This window comes from Aulostomus chinensis, chromosome 13 (genome assembly GCF_037954235.1).
Source record: "Aulostomus chinensis isolate RoL2024-O1b breed Wild chromosome 13, RoL_Achi_v1.0, whole genome shotgun sequence".
NCBI classification, from domain to species: Eukaryota; Metazoa; Chordata; class Actinopteri; order Syngnathiformes; family Aulostomidae; genus Aulostomus; species Aulostomus chinensis.
The window spans coordinates 19,020,874-19,042,815 of record NC_141332.1 but is presented as its reverse complement, the minus strand read 5'-3'; the positions used below and the strand labels follow the sequence as shown (position 1 = coordinate 19,042,815).

The following is a 21,942-nucleotide window of genomic DNA, read 5'->3' as shown; positions in this document are numbered from 1 at the left end:
GGGCACTTATGTAATTGCAGGTTTTGTTTTGTTGTTAACCTCAAAAACACTGTAGCTTTTAAATTATTATCATTATTAGTTTGTCTTAACAGAGTAATTGCCAATTATGATCCGATATGACATCACAAGTCAACCAGGACACCTAGGCATAGCTAGAAAGTCAGAAAGTACCATGGCTCCTGCACGATCCTTTGAAAATCTCTGAAAAATATCTTAGTTTAATCTGAATGACTGCGTGTGTGAAGAGCAGCGGGTTTATCTTCTATAGAAGCTCAAGAGGTTTTACTTTCAGTTTGAACTGTATGTTTTAAGGAGGAGTTTTTCTTCAGTCTAATCAAGAATCGGTCAAATGTTGCCTCTCTGATGGGAAACACTGAACTTTAAGTGTGTATGACTTTTTGACAGTGTGACTGTGGAATGTTTTAATAAGCCGTGCGTGAGATTCTGGATAAACTCGCCGGATGGCATTCTGGTCATAGCTCTGCGTACGCGGCGGTTCACACACGCCCTCCCAGTAACTTTGGTAGACCTGGAAGAAAAATGTTTTGTCCTTAGAGCAAAAGAAGAAAGAAAAGACACTTGTTGTTGGGTCTCTTCATTTAATCAAGGTCTGATAACTTGAACTGAAGCCAAGTGATAATTTTGGTGGCAACTAACTGGTTAAGACCAGTCAATGCAAGGACGCGCTCTTTGGTCATCTTCGGTCAATCGTCAGGTCAGGTAAGAGCTGCAATAACCTCAGTGATTTAGTTCATTGCTCTGAAGGAGGTCATTTCAGATTATTTTCATTTCACTTCTTCAAAGAGATTGCTGGCACAAGGCTGGCAGCTCCTTTTATTCAAACATCTCCTCATGTAAGTTCTTGATTTACCTTCAGTAAATTACAGCAGATGTTGGCATTCCTCGTAACAACTTTTATGTCGTTAAAGGGGACATTACAGAGGTTTTCATGTCTTTTCTATGATATTAAATGTTAAAATAAGGTAGGATTTATGGGTCATAATATTTGACGACGCAGAAAAAGGTAGTTTATAGAATTAGTTGAAGCTCTCGGTCAGCCTACTTCAGAGAAGGAAGAATGCAGCTCATGTCATCAGTCATTCACTGCAACCAAGCCTTAAACAGCTTCCTTCAAATAGATTCTTAACTCTAGAGAGGTTTAAAAAGTTTAAATAAATCTGCGAATCAATTTGAATCCACCAGAAATATACCATCATCTCGAAACACACTTTGGATATTGGACATAAGTAAACACTTGAATTATATTATAATAATATAAAAATCATAAATGACATTAGAAGCATAATCTTTAAGGTTTCCATCATGTATTTTGAGATGTTCATGTGTTTTACTTTTTTTTACTTTAGCAAAGATTAAAAAGTGAATACTTTTGATGCAGTTTTGATACTTTGATTAAAAAGTATTCACTTATAAAACAAAGTATCAAATCTGCATCTTGTGGTGTAACTGTGTATCACTGATCCTGCTGACTGTTTTTGTTTAGTCACAACTGACCCATGGAGGACAGAACAGACAATCCCATCGCTGTGAAGGTGGAGGGACACTCTCAGTGTGTCATTCTGACCTACTTCCAGGGCGACATCGGCAGCATGGTGGATGCTCACTTCACTCGTGCTCTCAGCAGTGTCTGCAAGGCCAAGGCAGGTCCCACAATGAAAACAAAGAGGATGCGTAAAACAATTAAACTGGGTAAGCACACACAGTAAATCAGATTTACATTCCTGATTACAAACAGGGAATATGTCCCATTCCTCAGAGTTCTTTTTGTCGTTCCCTGCAGAGGAAAACATCCCCTGTCAGGGAATTGCTGCTGAGTCGTACTCAGAGTCACAAGTTCCTCCTCTTGGAGGGCATTGCCTGACCTTCAGCCCTGCAGACAACCCTCCTGGACCATGGCACTCTTTCATTGCTAGAACAGGAGAGAGTCCAGCGTTACCGTCCTCTGCATACTCCCTGTCTCAGGAGGGTCTGAGTGTCACTGGGCAGCAGTATGCCACGTCCTTACTCAACTTACTACACAGTGACCGGAGTGAGATGGGGCACAACATGGCCTCCAGCTCCAAGCCAGAACTGCTTCCCAACTGGACGGTGCCTCCAGTATTTAGAGACTCTGTGGATTTTGAACCTGGTAAGCCTCCAGCTGTGGTACAACATCTGCCATGGTGATGCCATCAGGGCTACTTCACCTTGGAGAAAGATCTCAGGGCATATATACCGGTGTATGTATATGTGTATATATATATATATATATATATATATATATATATATATATATATATATATATATATATATATATATATATATATATATATATATATACATATATATATATATATTTAGAATTTATATAAAAGTATCTTAAAATAACATGTCTTCCTTCGAGTTCAAATGAAGTAAAATTGTAAATTGTAATCTAACTTCTGGATCCAGCGTAGTCTATAAATGGAGTTACATACTAAAGCATGAGTGGCTGTGAAGCAAGTCACAATGCCCTCTTCCTCTAGATGAATGTAAAAACAGTTATGCTGTGTTGAAAATGATTAATTCTAAGTTTCTCTGACTCTGCTGTGCATATTGCGCTAATTGTGAAAGTACCCTTAGTCTGTATCAATTTACCATGAATATACCAACCAGTAATGATTGGTTTCATTTTTGCATCCTTCAGGTAAAATAGAGGCATCACATATTCAGAGGCTTTTACTGCAAATGCACAAATGTTTTATGAATTCATCAAAGAGAAGTTCATTTATGACAAAATGTTCTCATATATTCAAACCACATTTATTCTAATCACCTTATCTCGTATGTTATAAATGTGATGCATTCTGGGTAACAAGTCAGTGTGGTTGGTTCATGAGAAAAGTGGTCAGAATTCATATTTCCTGTTATGAACACATCATTTGACATCTCTAATTGTTGCTTGGTGACTACTTTTTAACAGTGATTTATTTCCTGGTTTTCGTTGCTTGGAATCTACTGAGGCATAATTCTGAGAATGCACACATGGACATACGCAAATTTGAGCTGCTTCACCTTTGTGTCTTTGTCAGGACAACGTGCGGACAAGAAAGACTTGTACTGGTACTGAGGAGATTCTGGCAGATGCAGTGGAGACGAGAGAATTGGTTTAACTTCCCAACATGTCTGTGACTTTATATGAAGTCTCGGAGTTGGCGCTGTAAGATTCAGTAAAAGAAGCTTCTGAGTTTTTGCTTAAACAATTGGGAAAACACTGGCATATCCATTGCCGTCATTGTGCGGGTCTTAAGTGCCGGAGCGTGCAATAACTGCAAGTAGGAAAAAAGAAAAAGAAGAACGTCCTGAGAGGGAGCACTCTCCGACAAACCTGTTCTTCAACTTGGTCGCTCCACGTGTTGATCTCTGAGGATGGCAAATGTTGCTGCTTTCTTTGCAGCGGTGTGGATGGAGGGCATTTTCTTCTTATTGGGCCTACACCTATAAAGGAACCAGTATTAATTTAAAGTGGTGAGCCTGTTAAATGTGTATGTTGTTGTTGATATTTTTCTCCTGGTTTGTTTAGGTGGATTTGAATTGGTTAAATGGTTTTGTGCACATGCAAATGACCACAAAATGAAAATGACAGTTCTGTGTTGATGACTTGTTTTCTGCCAGCCAAGTGTATTGTACAGTTAAAAAAAAATGTAATTGTATATATAAACTTAAATAAATATATTTACAGACAAACGAAGATCTAAAAACGGGGCTCATCGCTGAATTTAGTGTCTTTTTCACATGTACAGTCAACATCAGACAACAGATCTTGCACAATACTGACACCTACAGGCCAAATTGTTACCTCAACTGTAACGCTGAGGTCTAGGTGATCATATAAATATCAAACAACCACATTTTAATAATTTTATGGCTGTTGTTCATGAAACTAGATATAAAATCATCATATGGAAATAAAAACATATGTATCGTCATTTTGTCTTTCCTACTTAATATTTGAAAGTACATGAGACAACAATTTTTAGGAAAACAAATAGCTGAATAAACAGGCTCAACTTCATGCTCTACTATTTGGGTGGTCATGCATGTCTCAGTTTACTCTTGCCTTTCATCACCAGCCAGTGTTTGCATAGTGATTAATATCGCCATCTATTGACCACTAGATACCATCACAGCAGGGGGGGCGTAGAGGACTCTGCTGATACTCCATCCTACTACCACTTATCCTGTTAAGGGTCGTGGGGGGGCTAGAGCCTATCCCAGCAGGCTTTGGGTTCACCCTGGATGGGTCACCAGTCCATGGCAGGGCCATTCACACTCACAGTCACCCCTACGGGCAATTTAGAGTATCAGTCAGCCTCGTCCCCTCTTGATGTCTTTGGACTGTGGGAGGAAGCTGGAGTACCAGAGAGAACCTACGCAGGAACAGGGAGAACACACACTCCACACAGAAAGATCCCTTGCCCAAGCCGGGGCTCGAACCTGGAACCTTCTTGCTGAGAGGCGACAGTGCTGACCACTGCACCACTGTGCCGCCCGTCCAGTAATTATAATGCCTTGCGTAGCCTAGTCTAGCCTAGGTTTATTTGCAAGTCTTGTATTTGCAGTATAATTTAATATTGCTTTCAAATGGCACTTGTCAACTCATGAAGTCAAATCGCGAAGTCTTGTAAAAAAAAAAAAAAAAAAAAAAAAGGCCTGGCTTCTGAAACGCCATTCCTTGTGTGACATGGCTTTGAGTCATTGGCTGATGTCACAATTGCCTTGAGAACCAAAAGGGTTAACAAGCTTTTAACGTAACTGAGGTGAACTAGAACGCTTGTTAACCCTGATTAGCCCATTGTAATATTCACAATTTCACCAGAAAGAAAACAGACAAGTTACTTCCAGGATGAGTGTCGCTATGGAGACAGACCAGTCCTAAGTAAACTGTCATCTCATATCAACTGGTTAGAACCCAGCTCATGTTTGAGACACTTTAGCCTACTTTAGGGTTGGTTTGACAGTGTAATCCTATATATAGCAACAAGATAAGAGACTCTAAAAACTAAAATACTCTGTCTGCCAGCAAAGAAATGTCACAAAGGTAAAATTTCTCACCATTTTTTTTGCAGTGTCGCTAGCTTACATTTCAGTTAGCCTGCTCAGCTAAAATTAAACCTCTGAGAGCGCGCTTGTTCGCTCTGAAATACTGTTAATGTTAGCGCTAACAGTCGGTTAGCAACAGCACAGCTGAAAACAATGATATCACAAGAATGAAACTTGAAACATACAACTTACAAATGAAGTTGGAAAAACCCCAGTGATTAATGCAGAGAGACCTGCCAGCCAATGTTCGATGTCAGTGCTATTCTGGTGAATGATGAGCCATTAATATTTGATCATGATGATTTTGCCAACTGCCAGAAACTTAGCACACACAGAGCATCTTTCATCTTGTATTGTATTAATATTCCCTTGTTAGTGTATGATGTCCACAGTGTAGGGTTGCCCAAAGTGGGGCACAGGGGCCAAATTCAGCCCAACACAAGGTTAACTTTGCTTGCTAGATGTAAATAATAAATAGATAAATAACTGACCAATTGGTAAAAAAAAAAAAAGAAGTAATTTTAAAATCAGGCTGTAAAAGACTGCTTATTTCATTTTCTTTATTTTTTGTGAGGAAAAAAAAATTATATTCGATTTTGATGAGGCAGCTCTGCCGAAATCACTGCTCAATATGTTTGTTTTGTGTTCGTCCTTCAGAGGAAAAACTTTGGGGCCCCCTTCACAAACCATCATATGATTTTGTCTGACTACGGCTTGCCCGCCATTCATGAAAATTTCCATTGGTGCCCTCCTCCCCTCATTAGCTTTGTGTACTCTTCTAGGACGTACAACAAGCTGTGGGTAGATGCCCAGTTAGAGTTGAGCTGCCTGCTAACTGAGGAAAAGCCAGCAAAACCCCCCCACCCGGAAAATGACCGGGAAGCGTTCTTCCACCGTCTTGCCAAGCTTTATGTGCGCTACATCCAAGTCTTCCGAAAACTGGAGAAGGTCTGTGACCAGATGATCCACCATCAGAAGAGACAACTTATTCGAGTGATGCTTGATGGTGTGATGGGGAGAGTCTTGGAGTTGAAGAATGAAATGGTGGAAATACAGTTTTCAGAGTACAACTACATGGAGGATGTCCTCAATGACCTGAAGCTCACACCTGTGAGTTTTATTTTTGAAAATAAGTGAAATTTAATTGAAATTGGGTCATCATCCTGAAAAGAGAAAAACAATTTCTTTATCCACATCTGGCTTTTGATTTATCATAAACGTCTCCCCGGAAATTCCAGAGCTTTTCTCTTTGTTGTTTCTCTAGCTTGACCTCGAGATCCCAATCCCTCACTATTTCTTGAGTGAATGCAGCGAAGAAATCCGAGTGCGAAAGAAAATGCTGTCAAATATCTTTAACAAGGTCAAAGTTACTGAGAGCCCAGAGGTGAGTTGGAAACAAGCTAAAATACTATTGTATTCCTCACGTGAAGGACTCAAGATGTTCTTACTTCTTCAATAAGTGTTTTTCTTTTACATAGAAATGCATACAGAATGAAAGTTTGCCACATAGTCTGGGGAATACAAAAATTGTTTGTGCTCATTCCTGACATTATCAGTGCCAAACCAGTGCATGTATAAATATGTCTTTCTCTTTCATAAGCCTGCAATGGCCAAGGAAATGAGTCTAGAAGAGGCTGTTAAGATCATTCAAGTGGCAGTCAGGGCCCGCCAAGGACGCCTGAGGGCGACGTCGAAACAACAGGGCAGGACCAAGAATCCAGGGAGAACTGACCATGACTTGGCTGCACTTTGCATTCAGAAGGTGTTTTGTTATCAGCAAGCATTGTTTTTTTTTAGGATTTGTCATATCTTTGATGCTTAAAGTGTCATGAATGTGATTTGCAGGTGTGGAGGGGCTACCGAGCCAGGAAAGCGATAAAGGTTGCTCGAGATGAAGAGGATATTTTAATGGGATGGGTGAGTGAAGCAGGATACCACTTTTGCAACATGTCTTTGCTAAGGGAAGAAATTTGCTGCTTTTATGCATAGTTTTGTTCATGAATGTCATTTTTGTCTACTATCAGAATTCTGCTATTTATTTGTAGTACAGTTCCGCAGTGGCAAATCCTATAAGCGCTGTGTTTTCAAGTTGTCTGGTTGTACAATCTGTTTTCCATTAAAGTGACCTCTCTGAAACGGCTTTAGGGAATTTCTCCACATACAATGCAAACAACTATCAGAACTCAAGGACGAGCAGTGTCATGGTGGCAGGCACACATTGTGAGGGCATGCAACTGTGATGCAGTAGTTCCAGATATCTGTAGAAAGAAAAGCTTCATACGATTGCCTTTTCCCTTTTTCTGTTTGGGACTGAAACAATATACACCGCATGTATTTTGCTAACTTCCGCATCAGGCCATGGATCCAAAATTTGAACATCCAAGTTCTGCACAAATCCGCATGAAAGCTAGAAAAGTTTCCAGACAGATTAAGCAGAAGGAGCATGAGGACGGCTACCTCCGGACCTTAGTGGCTGTCACAGACCAGATACGACAGGTGGAGGGCCCTGACCTGAAAAACACCATGAAAGAACAAATCAGACAATGGTTTTGGGAATGTAGGTAAGGACTTACTGTGATATTTATTTCGAGAAAAATATGTATATTAAGTGAAATGAATCAAGTTTTTTTTCTTCTGTTGTGTCCCTTTTTGCACAGGGATGCTACAGGGTTGTTCCCAGACTACCCAGACAAAGAGAAAGGAGGTTCCACTCTCATTTTTTCTGAAAAGACCCGTCAGCAGGTAAAATACAGACTCAGTCAAAAGTATAGTTGAATGGTGGTTCAGTTTGGTGTGTGTATTCTTTTCAGCTGATGGAAGAACTCGCTGCTAAGATGGAGGAGGAGTCCAATAAGAAACCTAAACAGAAGGTAGAAAAAGAGGGAAAGCAGAAGCAGGACAAGGGGAAGGATGATAAAGCGGTAAGAGCTCACACTTCTATTAAATCATCCTTTAATTTAGACGACATTCAGAAAACTCTTGTGATGTCATCTTATTTTAAAAGGAAAAACTGTATAAAGTAACTGAGATTTCACTGTAACTCCCTGAGCCCCAAACTTATGAACTTTGACGAATCACAGGAAGAAGGGCTGAAAATGCTGCCTTCAGCTTTCCTGTCAGACTTGGAAGCAGGAAGCAAAACCTTTGAGGGTATGTTTAAATGCACAAATGGTTAAAACATCCAGTGTGAAAAAAAAAAAAAAAATATATATATATATATATATATACATATTTAAAACTCTGCTTATTTATATTGACAGTTAGTACCAGAGAAGCTGATACATGAGATATAATTCTCTCTTCTCTGTGTACATTATGTCACTCCAGACAACAGTTAGCTCCTCTTGCTGTGGGATAGTAGAGCGCATTTCCCAAAAAGTTACAATGTTCCTGTCATGTAACCGAGGGGAAACTGCTGTTTTGTGTTTTGGCCACTTGCCCCCTACTCGCAACAGCAATAGACTACTTCTCCCGTAGTAAAGCACAATCCAGTTTGTTATTCACAGAGTTTTGGAAACCCCGCATTGAGTCTGGAAATGTCAGTGCGAGATTGGAGGTGGAGTTGATCAAGGAGGAAAAGAGACGGGAGTTTAAGGAAGAGATTCGAGGACTGGTCAGTGCTATAGAACCACGAAGCTTCTCCAAAAATAGGATCATTAATAGAAGCAACAACTAACGGATAACTGGACACTGATTCTTATCAATATCTCAGTCAAACTTGATCACCAGTAGTTCTTCTGCGCTGCTTTTCGTCAGGTGGATGAGGAGATGAGTAAGGAGCTGGCTGAATTGAAGCTGGGTGTGGGAAAAGGCAAAGGTGGGAAACCAAAGGCTAAGGTGTGAAAATTAAATGAAATTTCACACATTATCTCATATAAAACCTTGTAGTTTCACAGACTGCATTTTTTTTTTGTTTTTTTACAAATATCTGTTGTGAGTTGTGATATTTATCTTTTTATCGCACAGAAAAAAAAGCCATCCAAAACTGGGAAGGGGAAGAAAAAAGAGAAAGATTTGACAGAGAATAGGTGAGCTCATACTCGTGAGTTTCATTGAGTTTAGTGGTGAGGTGTTGATGAAATTAGTCATCGCAAATGCTGGAGAAGATGATGAGAAAAGCAGATTCATTTCTAGGACTCTGGAGTCTCTGTGTGAGGAGCTGGTGGAGCAGGGCTTGTTGAAACAGCCTAACGCTGTCAGGATGAAGGACTTCCTGGGTAAGATATTCCTCCATGGTTCTTTTTGATTATTAAATGTGATTGCAATCCATGTATTGCCACCTTACAGAACTTGTAGGACCCAGCTAATTGTGACCATAAATGAATCTAGAATTAGTTTAGTAGTTATTTGCTGACCTCTTCTGGTTCATCATTGCCAAAACATTGTAAAATGTTGGTCGTCATTGTGGTGAATGAATGAATTTTAAACTTTTTCTTGCAAATTCCTCATTGATTTGCTGTGCCAAACATCAGCGCGTGGTCTGATACGGCTTTCCTCCTGTCATATTTTTAGGTACTTTCAATTACAGCGGAGCTAAACAGAGGCAAAAAGGCATTGAACCAACGCCATCATTGTCAGATGTGCGACAAGTCTTATCTCTGTATGCGGTTTTACCTTTAGGTATGAGTTTCAGCTCCTAGAGGCAAGAAAAAATGAACTTTTTTTTTTTATTGGTTAAACATTCGGTGTCCATTGCTTGCAGGTTGTCAGATGGTTCATGAGAAGGCTCCCCTGATAAAGGGCATCCTGCTGGCGGGGCCATCCGGTGTCGGTAAGAAGATGCTGGTCCATTCAATCTGCCAGGAGACAGGTGCTAGCCTGTTTGACCTGTCCCCCCTGAACACTGCTGGAAAATACCCAGGCAAGAGCGGCTTGGCGATGATGCTCCACATGGTCTTTAAGGTAAAACACATTTCTATAATAAATAACTGCTGCGAGACCGTATCTGTGTTGGTGTGAACTACATCTACAGAATCCAACTCATAAGTGAAGTGAAGGAGATCAGAGATCTTCAGAAGATGCACTTTAAAGTGATACTTTACCCAACAAGTGTCTTTTACCTTTCACACACTCACAATGGGTGTCTTGAGCTTATGCCCCCCCCCCACACACACACACACACACATTCTACACATTCTTATTTGTGACTCCAGGTTTCAGAAAGAGCCAGTAACATACATCTAGCTTGAAGCTAATGGCTACAAACGGTTAGCAACAGCAAAACAGTCAAAAAACAGCTCCTGATAAACTGTCAAGGGAACTGTCCTGCATAATTCACATCGGCTTCATGCTCAATAATCCACAGGCACTTTGATTTGAGCCCCCCTAAAAAAACATATACTATAAGCAAAACCATTATAGTTCGTTTTTAGCTCAAATCCAAGCATTTTTCAGACCACCGAGCGTATAGCTGGATAAAGAAGATGTGAGTTGAGTGACCGTGTAGCAGTCAGCAACCTTTAGCTTCCAGCTAAATGTACATTGCCGGCTCTTTCCCCATTCTTGAGTCAGAAAGAAGAGAAACAGCAGTAAAAACACCTTTGGTTTTAGAGAGACAAAATGTATTTTTGGGTGAAGTGTCACTTTAAGTAAAAAGCCCTGAGATAATGCTAACAATGCATATTCTTTAACAGTAGTTCGCAGTATGCTGGGCAGTTGGCAGTAGAATTTGTACATACATAACCCTAATAGGTCAATTTATCATTGTGATATTTCTGCACAGTTTTCTCAGAGTTTTTATTGTAGGCATTCATGTGTTGTGGCAGGACCAGAAAGTACGAATAGAATAGTTTCTTTATCACTTCCACATAGGTAGCAAGGCTGCTGCAACCTTCGGTCATATGGATTGAAGATGCAGAGAAAATGTTTTATAAGAAAGTACCCAAGGAAGAAAAAAAGGTATTCCAGCGAAACGTAAAAGCAGAGCGGCTTTAAATGTTTAATTTTTCTGTTCACGTTGTAATTGAAGGCATTTTACATGTGTTTCCAGTTAGAACCAACACGCTTGAAGAAGAATTTGCTCAAGATACTCAAGTCGGTCAAAGGGGAGGATCGCCTTCTTCTAGTAGGAACCACTAAAAACCCCCACAGTACTGACATGAAGTCACTGTGTGAAATGTACAGCAAAATCATCCTCATCCCAAGACCCGACCACCTCTGCAGATTCAGTAAGAAAGGGCACATTATGGTGAGTTAACAATAAAAATACAAAAAATAAATTTGGAAATCTTTATCACTTTGTGTTTTCAGTCTTATGGAAGCAGCTGATCCAAAAGCAGGGAGGCGAAGTAACGAGAGCTTTGGACGCCAACTCCCTGGCACAAGTCTCCGATGGCTACACTCCAGGTCACATGGTCCAGGCCATCCAGAGTGTTGTCACCAAGAGTCGGATCCTGATGCAGCAGGCAAAAATACCTCTGATGGCCCAGGAGTTTCTTTTCCCGTTGGCAGAAATGGACCCTGTGTTTGAAGAAGAAGAAGCACTTAAAGTACAGTTTGTCCTCATAATTTTGAATTTACTTCTATAAAGGGACTATAATATTAATAATATTCCATATGCTTTTATTGTTGAATTTGTGTTTTTGTTTTTCCCCCACCAGAATTGGTATGCAATGACCCCCTTGGAAAAGAAGCGTATTAAGGCTGCCTCAGGAGAGGAAGAGCAGCAGCCACAAGCTAAAGCCAATGTGACAAAGAAAGGGAAGAAATAGGAGTCATCAGTGAACAGCTGCTGACGAGAGACGGAGTGTGACAGTTGATAAACTAGATATTGGTGGACTTAAGAAAAAGAGTGGTAGGGAGAATGTGGATGCAAATGTTTGGGCTTAAATACAGATTAAGAAACAGGGTTCCCATGGACGCAAAAAAACCTGGAAGAGAATTTGAAAGTGATAATTACCAGGTCTGGAACAATTTCATAGCATTTTTTTCTGTATTTTGTGTGAGCATATATGCTAAAAAGTTATAAAGTTTTTTTAATGTAAATTTTGGGTCTTCATCTGTGTGCCACATATGATCAAGTTACAGATTCTGGTTTAATTTCACTTTGAAAAGAAACCTGTTGCTGTGGAGACTGTGGAGCCAAACAATAATGCAACATCAAGCAGGTGAACAGTTTTTATCACAAATGTGTCTCCCGGCTTTTACCAAGTCAATACAAAAGCTGTTTTCGGAGTACGCGCACTTTATATCTTCATCACTGTCCCTGATTTCCTCAGTTCTATTCACCTGTTTGTGCTTTTCCCTCATTACATGTTCACACTTTCATTCATTGAGTGAGAACATTGTGCAAAAGTAGCCTTAACGAAACAGCCGAGTACATTGGGTGATTCTTAAATTGAACTTCATGACTATGGCACTTTTGTTGGAGCATTTTTATACCTTGAGTTTTGTTCTGCTTTCCCAAAGCTCCCTATGGAGGTGGATTCAACATCAACATGATGTTGAAGTGGGAAGAGTTGTAGTTTATCGTTCTGATTCCTTCAAGCTGCATTTTGTTTGCTCAGGTGCAGATTTAGCCGCCCTGCAGGTTCCAAACCATAATTCGCCCTCTTCCCATTCATAGGGAATAATCAACATGATCAGATGTCCATGTGATGGAGCAGAGTGAGTGGCTCTGCAGTGATTGCTGCCCATTGAGCTTTCAACAAGCCAATAACACTGATTGTAGAAGTAGAAGAGGGGCATTAGGTTTCTGAGACTCCAGCATATAGATTCCTGGTTACATCCCGTGACCATAGCAATTGAGCTTTACTGAGATTTCCCCTGATGGCAGCGATCAAAGAGCGGCGTGCGTCGTCGGTGCATACCCTGTACTTGAAACACACTTGTGCACACACAGGAATAAACAGATACAGTGGGGTGTCACATAAAATAATTTGATGCTATTTCATCATCTATTCTGTTTTAACTTTCCATGAAGGAGTAGAAAGTGGCTTTATTGCGTTTTCATAATAAAGGATTACACACATAATTGTATTTTGAAAGGTCATATCTTGAGTATTGTAGCTTGGGCAAAGTATGTTGTTTTTGCATTTTCTAGTATATTTGACCCTAGCAGGCATTTATTATCTTATATATAACTTAAAGGAAAATATAGATATGTGGGAAATTGGTTCACCCCCCCCCCCCCCCCCCCATTCCAGGTTGTAGCCTACAAAAGAGAAAATGCTGAACAAGTGTAAGTCTTTGTGTGTTGGTGACATACTCTGAGTCACTTGGCACATGAATACAAAACGCAAAGCTTAGCAAAAGCAAGCAAGCCAAGTTTGCACTCTAACCATTTAATAAGAAGTGCATTTTGGACGCTCACTCAATCTGACCCATATCTGCCATGAACGTTTCTAAAGCTCAATGATTGTTTCTTCAAGTTTCGATTCATTCCTCAAAGTAGAAACCCAAAGCACAAAAACCTCAAAAGGCACCATATTTGCGGTTAGAAAGCAAAGAATTTGAGAGATTTGCTTTATTTTCACAGGTGTAACTGAAGAGTATGAAGAAGAACTGGTGAGAGTTTGTGTGCCAGAGAGAAGGAGATTTATTTTAGAAGAGCAGAGGTTCCCCAAACAGGGTTGTGAGGTCACACAGAAATAAAATAGACTCTGCAACCATTTAAAAAAAAAGAGGCCTTAATTGTTTCTAAAGATAATGTTTAATCTGTGTAGCTGTATTCAAATGAGCTTGCAGTGCTTATGTGTGCTACATTTCTACACTTCAAGCCCTTCCTGGGATAGGGTGCAAGTTTCAAGACGTTTACTTTGGGATTCCTGATCAGAAAAGTTTAGGAAAACCTGTGTAAGAGTGTGTGTGTATGTGTGTGTGTGTGTGTGTGTGTGTGTGTGTGTGTGTGTGTGTGTGTGTGTGTGTGGAGGGGGGGTGCAAAAGATGACAAGAAATGTGCGATTAAGGATTTGTCCTCACTTTGCAAGGTTGTCAAAATGAGATTTGCACAATTAAATATATATATGTATATATATATATATATATATATATATATATATATATATATATATATATATATATATATATATATATATATATACACCACTGTCTGGATCACGTTTATATTCTGATGCAAAAGTGCATCAAGTTGTTGTTTTTTTTAACCTCAAAATGGAAGGTTAAGAGAATTGTCATTCTTTCCAATAAGCATGTGAGTCAATAAAGATTCAGAACATATCATGTTAGTTCTCTAGTGTGTATAGTGTAAAGTGACGGTATGTGTGTGTGTGTGTGTGGGGGGGGGGGGTCACTGAAAGGACTGTCCTCACTCTCTAATAACTGTGACAGATCGGCCCTCACTGCACTGAGCTGCTGTTCAGGGACTGGCGCTCCTCGCTGACTGTGTGTATGTGTGTATGCATGCGTGCGTGCAGCCGTTCGTCGTCTCAGCGATGGTCGTCCAGATTCGCGGCTGCAACTTCAGCACCACGGACAGTTCCCTCTCCAGCCTCACCACCACCCTGCGGGACCCCAGCGTTCCCCGGAACCCGGATGGGCTGAGCCTGAGCCGGACCGGCCACACGGTGGTGGCAGTATTCCTCGGTTTCATTCTCGTGGCTGGAATCCTGAATAACTTCATCACTTTGCTGGTCTTCGCTAAGTTCCGCTCCCTGTGGACACCAATCAATGTCATTCTGTTGAACATCAGCCTGAGCGACATCCTGGTGTGCGTCTTCGGGACACCCTTCAGTTTCGCGGCGAGTTTGTACGGAAGATGGCTGATTGGAGAGGACGGCTGCAAGTGGTACGGGTTCGCTAATTCCTTTTTTGGTGAGTGACATCTGATGAGTATAATCACACATTTCTGCCGGTTCTCAGTTCAGCATGCTTTCTAATAAAAACAAAAAGTTAAAACTCATAATGAGATCAGAACTAACCAAAGAATACTGCAGCACTTTTGGAGTTAAGTGTACATACCTTTAACTTACAATTATCTCAAAACTCTGGACGTTTTATTATAATCATCAAAGTTGCTGTAAAGACTTCATGAAAAATCCTAATTTGCAATTAAATTTGTATCAATTATATTTAATATAAAGATCCACTGCAAGCGGCATTGCTGCGAGAGATAGTAGAGTTTGAGATCTTAGTCAAGAAAGAACCTAAATAATGTTACATGTACCACTGAGTAGTAATTGTACACAGAAGAGGTTTTTCTGCTTGTGATAAAACTGTATTGTGGCTAGTTACTAGTCCTCAAACCAAAATCCTTCGATTCTATATTTTGTGTAAGTGGATGGTGTATGATCTTGTTGAGCGCAGGTGTTATCCTCCCCCCTGTCTCTTCCAAAGTTGGAAGTGTTTAGTGTTAGAAGTCTGGCGGCAGTTACAAAAAAGGCTTTTGAAGTGATGCGACGAATCACTGCGCCCAGTCAGGAAAGTAGATCCGACAAGGAGTCTGATATAAGAATATTTAACCATTTTAAATAGTATAATATGTGTTGCACAGACCCTTCAAGAAGAGACCATTTTGAAGAAAGCTGTATTGATTTGTAGGAGGTATGCTAACCCACCCATCCACTTCCATTCATTCTGCTAAGCTAACAAGGGGTCTTTGGGTCTCGGTTCCTGAAGCTTATTTCCCAGAATGTTGGAATTTTCCTTAAATCCACTGATAGCTTTTCTTCCTCTTTACTTGCATGAATAATACTCCATGTTCTGGAGTTCCACCCAAACATGTCAGTCTGTATCAAAGTGTAACAGACAAACACACATTCATAGGATCAGTGTGGCTTGTCTCAATAAAAGCAGAAAGATACAGCCTCCTTCATACATTTATGTAAGAAGAGCCCAGCCAGGCAGCGAACATCCTGTCAGTCAGACAAGCCTGCACTGTAATTGCTGGGTTGATGCACGCTTTGTTCCTCTCCGAGTTCACTTAAGACTGACGACAAACACGAGCCACTTGCTCACATCGTATTTTATGCTTCTCACATAAGATACATTTAGAGCTGCAGAGAATTAACCTTTCTTAAGTAGATTGACATTTCCTGTCTTGGTGACTAAAAGAAAGCACATTAGATTGTAACATGAAATGTAGAAAATATTGCATTTAATTTGAATGATGTGCAATTCATTCAGTAGTTCCTTGATGGATTGATCTAGAAATGGTCTTTTGTTTTCACACTTTTGAGAGCTTTGTGTTCAGTTACCGATGTATCCATCAACATCTCCTCATCCTTTCCTATTAGGGATTGTGTCCCTGGTGTCCTTGTCTGTCCTCTCCTATGAGCGCTACACCACCGTGCTGAATGCTTCCAAGGCGGACATTTCTGATTTCAGGAAGGCTTGGCTGTGCGTCGGCGGCTGCTGGCTCTACTCTCTCCTCTGGACGTTGCCTCCTTTCCTGGGTTGGAGCAGTTATGGTCCCGAGGGTCCAGGAACAACCTGCTCAGTCCAGTGGCACCTACGGTCTCCCACCAGTGTCTCATATGTGTTGTGTCTCTTCATCTTCTGTCTGCTGCTGCCTCTTCTGCTCATGCTGTACTCATATGGACGAATCCTGGTGGCAATCAGGAGGGTGAGTCCAAACCAAGCTGCTGAATGCTCAATGTGTCATTTCCAACTACTGCAGTTCTGGCAATAGAGTATAACACAGGATTAACTTGTGTTTTATGATCAACAGACTCACTAATATAAAGACACACATTTTGTTCTGGGTGGGGGCGGCATGGCATAGAGGTAGAATGGCCGTCTAGCAACCGAAGGGTCGCTGGTCCGATCCTCACTTCACCATGTCCAAGTGTCCTTGAGGAAGATACTGAGCCCCTAATTGGCACTGATGGCCCTGTGATGGACTGGTGACCCCCCCCCCCCCCACCACGACCCTGAATGGATAAGCAGAATAGAAAATGGATGAATGGATGGATGGATGCTGAGTCTTCAAACATTTATATTTGAGATACAGAAACAATGGAAACACAGACTGCCAGCCCAGGTCAGATTTTCGGTATATCGAGATTGTGTCCCGATTAATTTTAAACTATTTGGAGCGCAAAAAAGAAGAAAAAAAAGCCTCTTTTTGCAAATCCAATCCAAGACAATTTTGAAAATCTACATGTTCCCTCCAGTCACTACTTCATTGACGACATCAGGTTGTTGCACACATCAGGCCCCATGACATCAGCACAGTTCAGTCTAATGTATACCAGCCACACTCAGCCACAGACGATTTCCATTCCTTGACTTAGAGGGTGAGATGAGGGAGTTCCATTATTCTTGCTTTCACATCTGAAGGCTGTGCATGCTAAGTCACTGACGCATGTGTGGTTCCCATAGCAACCTGTGTAGATAGGTTCACGATGTCCGGACACTATAAAGCTGACCTTATCACTTCAAACATGGCCAAATTCATCATTATTCAGTATGACTGAAGACATGTTGTGGTTACCTGCATAAAAAGACACAAAACTGGGAGAATGTCAAATCGACAGAACTGCCATTGTCTGAACAAAATGTGCTAAAAGTGCCGCCTTTGAAGACGTCTGTCAGCTCAGCGACAAAGACTTGTTTGCTCTGCTAAAGTGGCTTCAGCTGTGGCTCTTGGGACATAAGAGCGTGGCTTAAAGACTGAGCAATGGCTGTCAGCTGCCAATCACACCCAGTCTCATGTTTTCAAGGTAGCATCTAACCAGATAAGATATCTTTAGATATCCCAGCCATCTGTTTACAATCCGCATATCCAGCAGGAGCAGGAACAAGGGCCAACACTGAGCAGGTGTCCGAGGGGCTTCAGTGCATCACTGCTCTTCTGAGGGCCACGACCCTTTCGGTTTTCCAGTGAATCATCCCCACCCATGTAGGGCTTATATAAACCTTGCAGTCACACAAATAATTGGTAATTAAGGGCCCTGAATTGTTACGTCTCTCCATGCACCCCTGCTACTTTTTCTCTCAATGAATCACCAAGAGGGTATTTTTAGATGGAGGAAACAACCTTCACTATTGGATACCTGCTCTTATATAAGCTTCTCTATTTTTGATACAGTCTTTACACACTGAAGGCTTAGCCCTATAGCAGAGAGGTGCACCTTGGGCTTTTCTTAGAAACTGAGCAATCAGTTTGTGGATTTTTCTGCCTGCGTCTTAAAGGTGACTTAATCCCAGAGAGATGACATCTATATCAACAGCGTCATTGTGGATCAGTCTACGTATGGGGCCCTCGTCCTATATGAACACACAGACAGTTTAGAGATACATTCTTTCATAAAAGTACCATGTTTATTTACTAAAATATACATTTTAATGGCAAAATCGTACTCAGTAAAAAAAAAAAAGCGTTTAAATGGAGCATAAGCCGACAGTGAATTCGTCTTTTTCTGTATTTTAGCCATGCAACAATCCCTGATGACATTTATCACACGTATGGGGATAAACACAGTGGCCTAATACCATACAAGGTGAAGTGTAATTGAGTGTGTAGGTGCAGGATTGTCTTCTCTGGAGGATTTCTTGTGGCAGGCAGCTCATTTATTCATGCTCTCAGTGCCATGATGAGCATCTGAGCAGTAATTACCCAAGATGGTGACCACAGGAGTATAAAATCCATACATGCAGTAGGGAGACGGTGGTAATCATAATATACTGTTTATGATCCATTTGAGCAATGCTTCATCAAATCAGCAGGATGGGAAAGGCTGGTGATAGAGAACGGATATCTCAGTCTATGCATGCAGAGCTCTTCCAGTTTGGCCTGTGACTCTCTCCTGCTGTTTTTCTTTTCATAAACCCAGCTGCAATTACACCTTTCCATGTTGTTCTGTATGTCCAGAACCAGCAAACACAGTAACGTCCTCAGAATTTAGGCATCGACTTCAGCCTCAGTTTTTGTTTTCAACCCCGACGCACAGGCCTCAATACGCTGTCCTGCAGTCTTTCACTTCACCACCAGATGGCACCAGATCCCACAAACTGGTCCTTTCATGCAAGCAGAGAAATGCCTGCTTGTCTTTAAGCCAAGTTAAAAAGTCACATTTTTTTAGTTTGCACCACCACCATCCAGGGAAATGTCCTCCATAACATTCAGTTGAAGGTCATGTGTATCAAACCTGTCTTTGCACGACTGGCACCCCTTTGTCTACCCTGTACCAGCATTTTAACAACGGCAATAATTTGATAGCATTGAATGTTTTCAATGAAAAGCCAAAAGCATCAGGAAAGCCTTTAACATGTTTCTGTACAACGAAGGTTGAACATTTAAGTTAACAAACTATAAGTGAAACATGTTTTTGCATTTTTAGTAGTAAATATTTAGACTTATTGTCAGGACGTTAACTGTCTTCCTCCTCTTTCATGTGCCCAGGTGGGGAAGATCAATCTGCTGACGGCTCAGCGTAGAGAGCAGCACATTTTGGTGATGGTCCTGTCCATGGTGTCTGGTTACCTGCTGTGCTGGATGCCCTATGGTATCATGGCCCTGATGGTCACCTTCGGGAGGTCGGAACTGGTCACCCCCCTGGCTAGCGTGGTGCCGTCAATACTGGCCAAGTTCAGCACTGTCGTCAACCCGGTCATCTATGTGTTCCTCAACAACCAGGTGGGTGGTGTGAGCAGATGAAATAGGACCCAGATTCTGGACCGTGGGTTTATTGCTGGAGTCAATGCCTTAGGGGGGTGAGTGAATTATGTCACGGTCCAAGTCAATATAAAGAGCTCCTCCAAGATTCCTGAATGATTTTTTTTTTAAAATAAATCTTTTGAATCTCTGATATATTCTTACCCTTAAGGAAACTGACAATCTGGTGAAGCATGTGGGTGGAGGAAAGAGGAGCTCAGTGCACCATGGGAGCAGCATGGCCGACTACATCTACGGCAGCTAAACTGGGGAGGGGGGCGGTTGAAGACAAGCCTGGGTCATTGTTGAAGTTCAAAGAGGTTGTGGTCTGATAATCCAGCCTGCAAATCAATCTTGCTCTTGTTACTTTGGCAGAAAAACAAAATCACACCTTGAAAACCCGTAGGACGTATATTCTGATCACAGACAACTTTGATGTTTCTTTGATGTGCCAGAGGGCCGGTACCATGAGATATTCTGTCAGTGAAAGCGCTGAAAGGGCCGTGCATGATAATACATTTGACAACAGAAAATTGCAGGTGATCCAGGTTGTCGTCCTCTGGGCACAACTCAAGGTTTAATTAGCTGATTGCTTTTATCTACCCTCATCTGGTGATGAAGACAATATTACATCTGCAATAATAATCAACATTTCTAAAGCATTTGTTAATGATTTTACCTTAAAGGCTTTGGAGTGTTTTGTTTGAAATTGATTGTGTAATTAAACCCTGTTTGACATCACTATCAGAAACCGTAATGAAATAGAAATGGAAATTATTCCAGGCTGTTAGCTGTAGTTTGATTAATGACTTATTTTCTTTCAAATAGTTTTACAGATGTTTCGTGGCCTTCATCAAGTGCGAAGGAGAGCCTCAGCCTGCTGTAGGGGTGGACCAGCCAACCCCCAAGACGCCGTTGTCTGGCTTCTTCGCCGTTCACAGACGAGCCTCTCTCAGCTCTTCACCGCCGCAGATCCTCTGCAGCTCCAGAAATGTACATCAGTGCAGCCGGCAAAATAACCATCACACACTAGTTGTTCACTACACTCCATGAAAGTTTCTCCATCTTCAGAACCCCACAGATGGGACATGAAGAAGATAAAGCAAAGCTTCTTCTTGATCCTGCAAATTCCGTATAAGTAGTTTGCTTTTCTGTTTTTTTCCTCCATATCCCATCTGTAGAGATGTATCTTTTTATCTTTTCAAATTTTTTTACATGTATATGTACACACACACACACACACACACACACACACACACACACACACACACACACACACACACACACACACACACACACACAACCGATTCCTTAATGTTCCCATCAAACCCAAACTCCAGCAAAAAGACACACATTTGCCTTGTACCTTTCTTAACGCTTGCTCTCAGTTTTAACCTTAAGACTTGTGTGATATTAGAATGTTAATCCTGTGCCATCTGAGCCCATCTCATGGGTTCACCTTCCGTCATGCGAGTAGAATATAAATGTTTTGAATAAACGCTGTAAAAACAGAAATGTTCTGAACGTCACATTAAATGAGTCCTTTGTTTCTTTGAGAGCCTGAAAGGTTCCACTAATAAAGAATTACAAACTAATGAATGACCTTAGTTTGTTATGTAAAATTAAAACCGTCATCGGTTAAGACTGGAAGTGTGTGAGTACATCCTCTGGTATTTTTATATGTTCTCATAAGTGGAAGAGTTTGAAAAGCATAGCGAAACTGACATGTTACTGCGCAGGAGTGACTGACACCACTGACACTGTTAGCCGGTACATAACTTAAGGTGCTAGAATCAGTATCAAGAAGGAAACTCGTGATTAGAATTACCCCATCATGGTTATATCTGCGTGAGATGGGTCTGTCACAGCAACCTTGAGCTTTAAAACAACCCCCACCCAAAAAAAAAAAAAAAAAATTCAGATCATCTTTGAGTTTAAGTAGAATTTAAGGTTTTAAAAAACAAAAGTGTATCATAAAAGATCATGAAAAATACTCTCATGTCAAGGCATGAACAGAAGTCCATATCTGACGCTATTTCTTCAAGGTGATATCCTGTTCTTCTGAGGGAACAGTGACCTTTGACCTTCACAGAGTTTTCAGTCCATCCATTAATCCAAGCGGAGATCTTTTTTGCCAAATTCCCTCAGTTCCCTCAAGGCATTCCGGAGGTGTTGCAGTTTAAGATGATGTCACACCGATAGCTCCTCTGACAAATTATGGTCTCATGCCAGAAAAAGTTCCTTACAATTTGGTTAAAAGTTTGTGTTGACTGTTACCAGGACAAGTGAGGTGTTGGGCTGCATA

General features: G+C 41.0%; 3 protein-coding genes and 1 long non-coding RNA gene across 9 annotated transcripts; 3 read left to right on the top strand and 1 right to left on the bottom strand.

Annotated features, from left to right (window-relative positions):
- Positions 1–482: 482 nt before the first annotated feature.
- On the top strand, positions 483–3,857 carry vgll1l (vestigial like family member 1-like). The gene is made up of 4 exons (XM_086221902.1): positions 483–720; positions 1,505–1,710; positions 1,802–2,149; positions 3,073–3,857. Exons 2-4 carry the CDS (start codon positions 1,518–1,520, stop codon positions 3,108–3,110), a joined length of 579 nt encoding a protein of 192 aa, XP_086078028.1. The 5' UTR covers positions 483–720; positions 1,505–1,517; the 3' UTR covers positions 3,111–3,857.
- On the bottom strand, positions 554–5,574 carry LOC147251318 (uncharacterized). The gene is made up of 3 exons (XR_015118922.1): positions 5,276–5,574; positions 3,369–3,478; positions 554–1,648 (listed from the first exon to the last, which is right to left on the bottom strand). It is a non-coding gene; the product is annotated as an uncharacterized LOC147251318 (long non-coding RNA).
- On the top strand, positions 4,798–12,067 carry LOC147251317 (dynein regulatory complex subunit 11-like). Of its 6 annotated transcripts, none has more exons than XM_086221893.1 (19): positions 4,799–5,081; positions 5,866–6,031; positions 6,348–6,467; positions 6,684–6,845; positions 6,929–7,000; positions 7,439–7,644; positions 7,741–7,825; positions 7,894–8,004; positions 8,164–8,233; positions 8,590–8,696; positions 8,840–8,920; positions 9,050–9,111; positions 9,206–9,300; positions 9,596–9,703; positions 9,786–9,985; positions 10,895–10,981; positions 11,073–11,250; positions 11,333–11,571; positions 11,683–12,067. In XM_086221893.1, the coding sequence occupies exons 1-19, from the start codon at positions 5,071–5,073 to the stop codon at positions 11,791–11,793; spliced, it is 2,271 nt and encodes a 756-aa protein (XP_086078019.1). In that variant the 5' UTR covers positions 4,799–5,070; the 3' UTR covers positions 11,794–12,067. The 6 variants fall into 6 exon arrangements, with proteins under 6 accessions (XP_086078020.1, XP_086078021.1, XP_086078019.1 ...); XM_086221890.1 differs by having other exon boundaries at positions 4,801–5,081; positions 5,866–6,193; XM_086221891.1 differs by having other exon boundaries at positions 4,802–5,081; positions 5,866–6,193; positions 9,218–9,300.
- Positions 12,068–14,475: 2,408 nt separating this feature from the next.
- Positions 14,476–20,690, top strand: tmtops3a (teleost multiple tissue opsin 3a). Its single transcript, XM_086221900.1, has 4 exons — positions 14,476–14,854; positions 16,276–16,604; positions 19,386–19,619; positions 20,466–20,690. The coding sequence occupies exons 1-4, from the start codon at positions 14,476–14,478 to the stop codon at positions 20,688–20,690; spliced, it is 1,167 nt and encodes a 388-aa protein (XP_086078026.1).
- Positions 20,691–21,942: the final 1,252 nt, after the last annotated feature.

Coding starts and splice junctions, on each gene's coding strand:
- vgll1l (XM_086221902.1), top strand. CDS start 1,518: ATGGAGGACAGAACAGACAATCCCATCGCTGTGAAGGTGGAGGGACAC. Junction 1,711..1,801: donor GCGTAAAACAATTAAACTGG/GTAAGCACACAC, acceptor CGTTCCCTGCAG/AGGAAAACATCCCCTGTCAG. Junction 2,150..3,072: donor CTCTGTGGATTTTGAACCTG/GTAAGCCTCCAG, acceptor TGTCTTTGTCAG/GACAACGTGCGGACAAGAAA.
- tmtops3a (XM_086221900.1), top strand. CDS start 14,476: ATGGTCGTCCAGATTCGCGGCTGCAACTTCAGCACCACGGACAGTTCC. Junction 14,855..16,275: donor GTTCGCTAATTCCTTTTTTG/GTGAGTGACATC, acceptor CTTTCCTATTAG/GGATTGTGTCCCTGGTGTCC. Junction 19,620..20,465: donor ATGTGTTCCTCAACAACCAG/GTGGGTGGTGTG, acceptor TCTTTCAAATAG/TTTTACAGATGTTTCGTGGC.
- LOC147251317 (XM_086221890.1), top strand. Junction 9,301..9,595: donor CAGGATGAAGGACTTCCTGG/GTAAGATATTCC, acceptor TCATATTTTTAG/GTACTTTCAATTACAGCGGA. Junction 10,982..11,072: donor TACCCAAGGAAGAAAAAAAG/GTATTCCAGCGA, acceptor ATGTGTTTCCAG/TTAGAACCAACACGCTTGAA.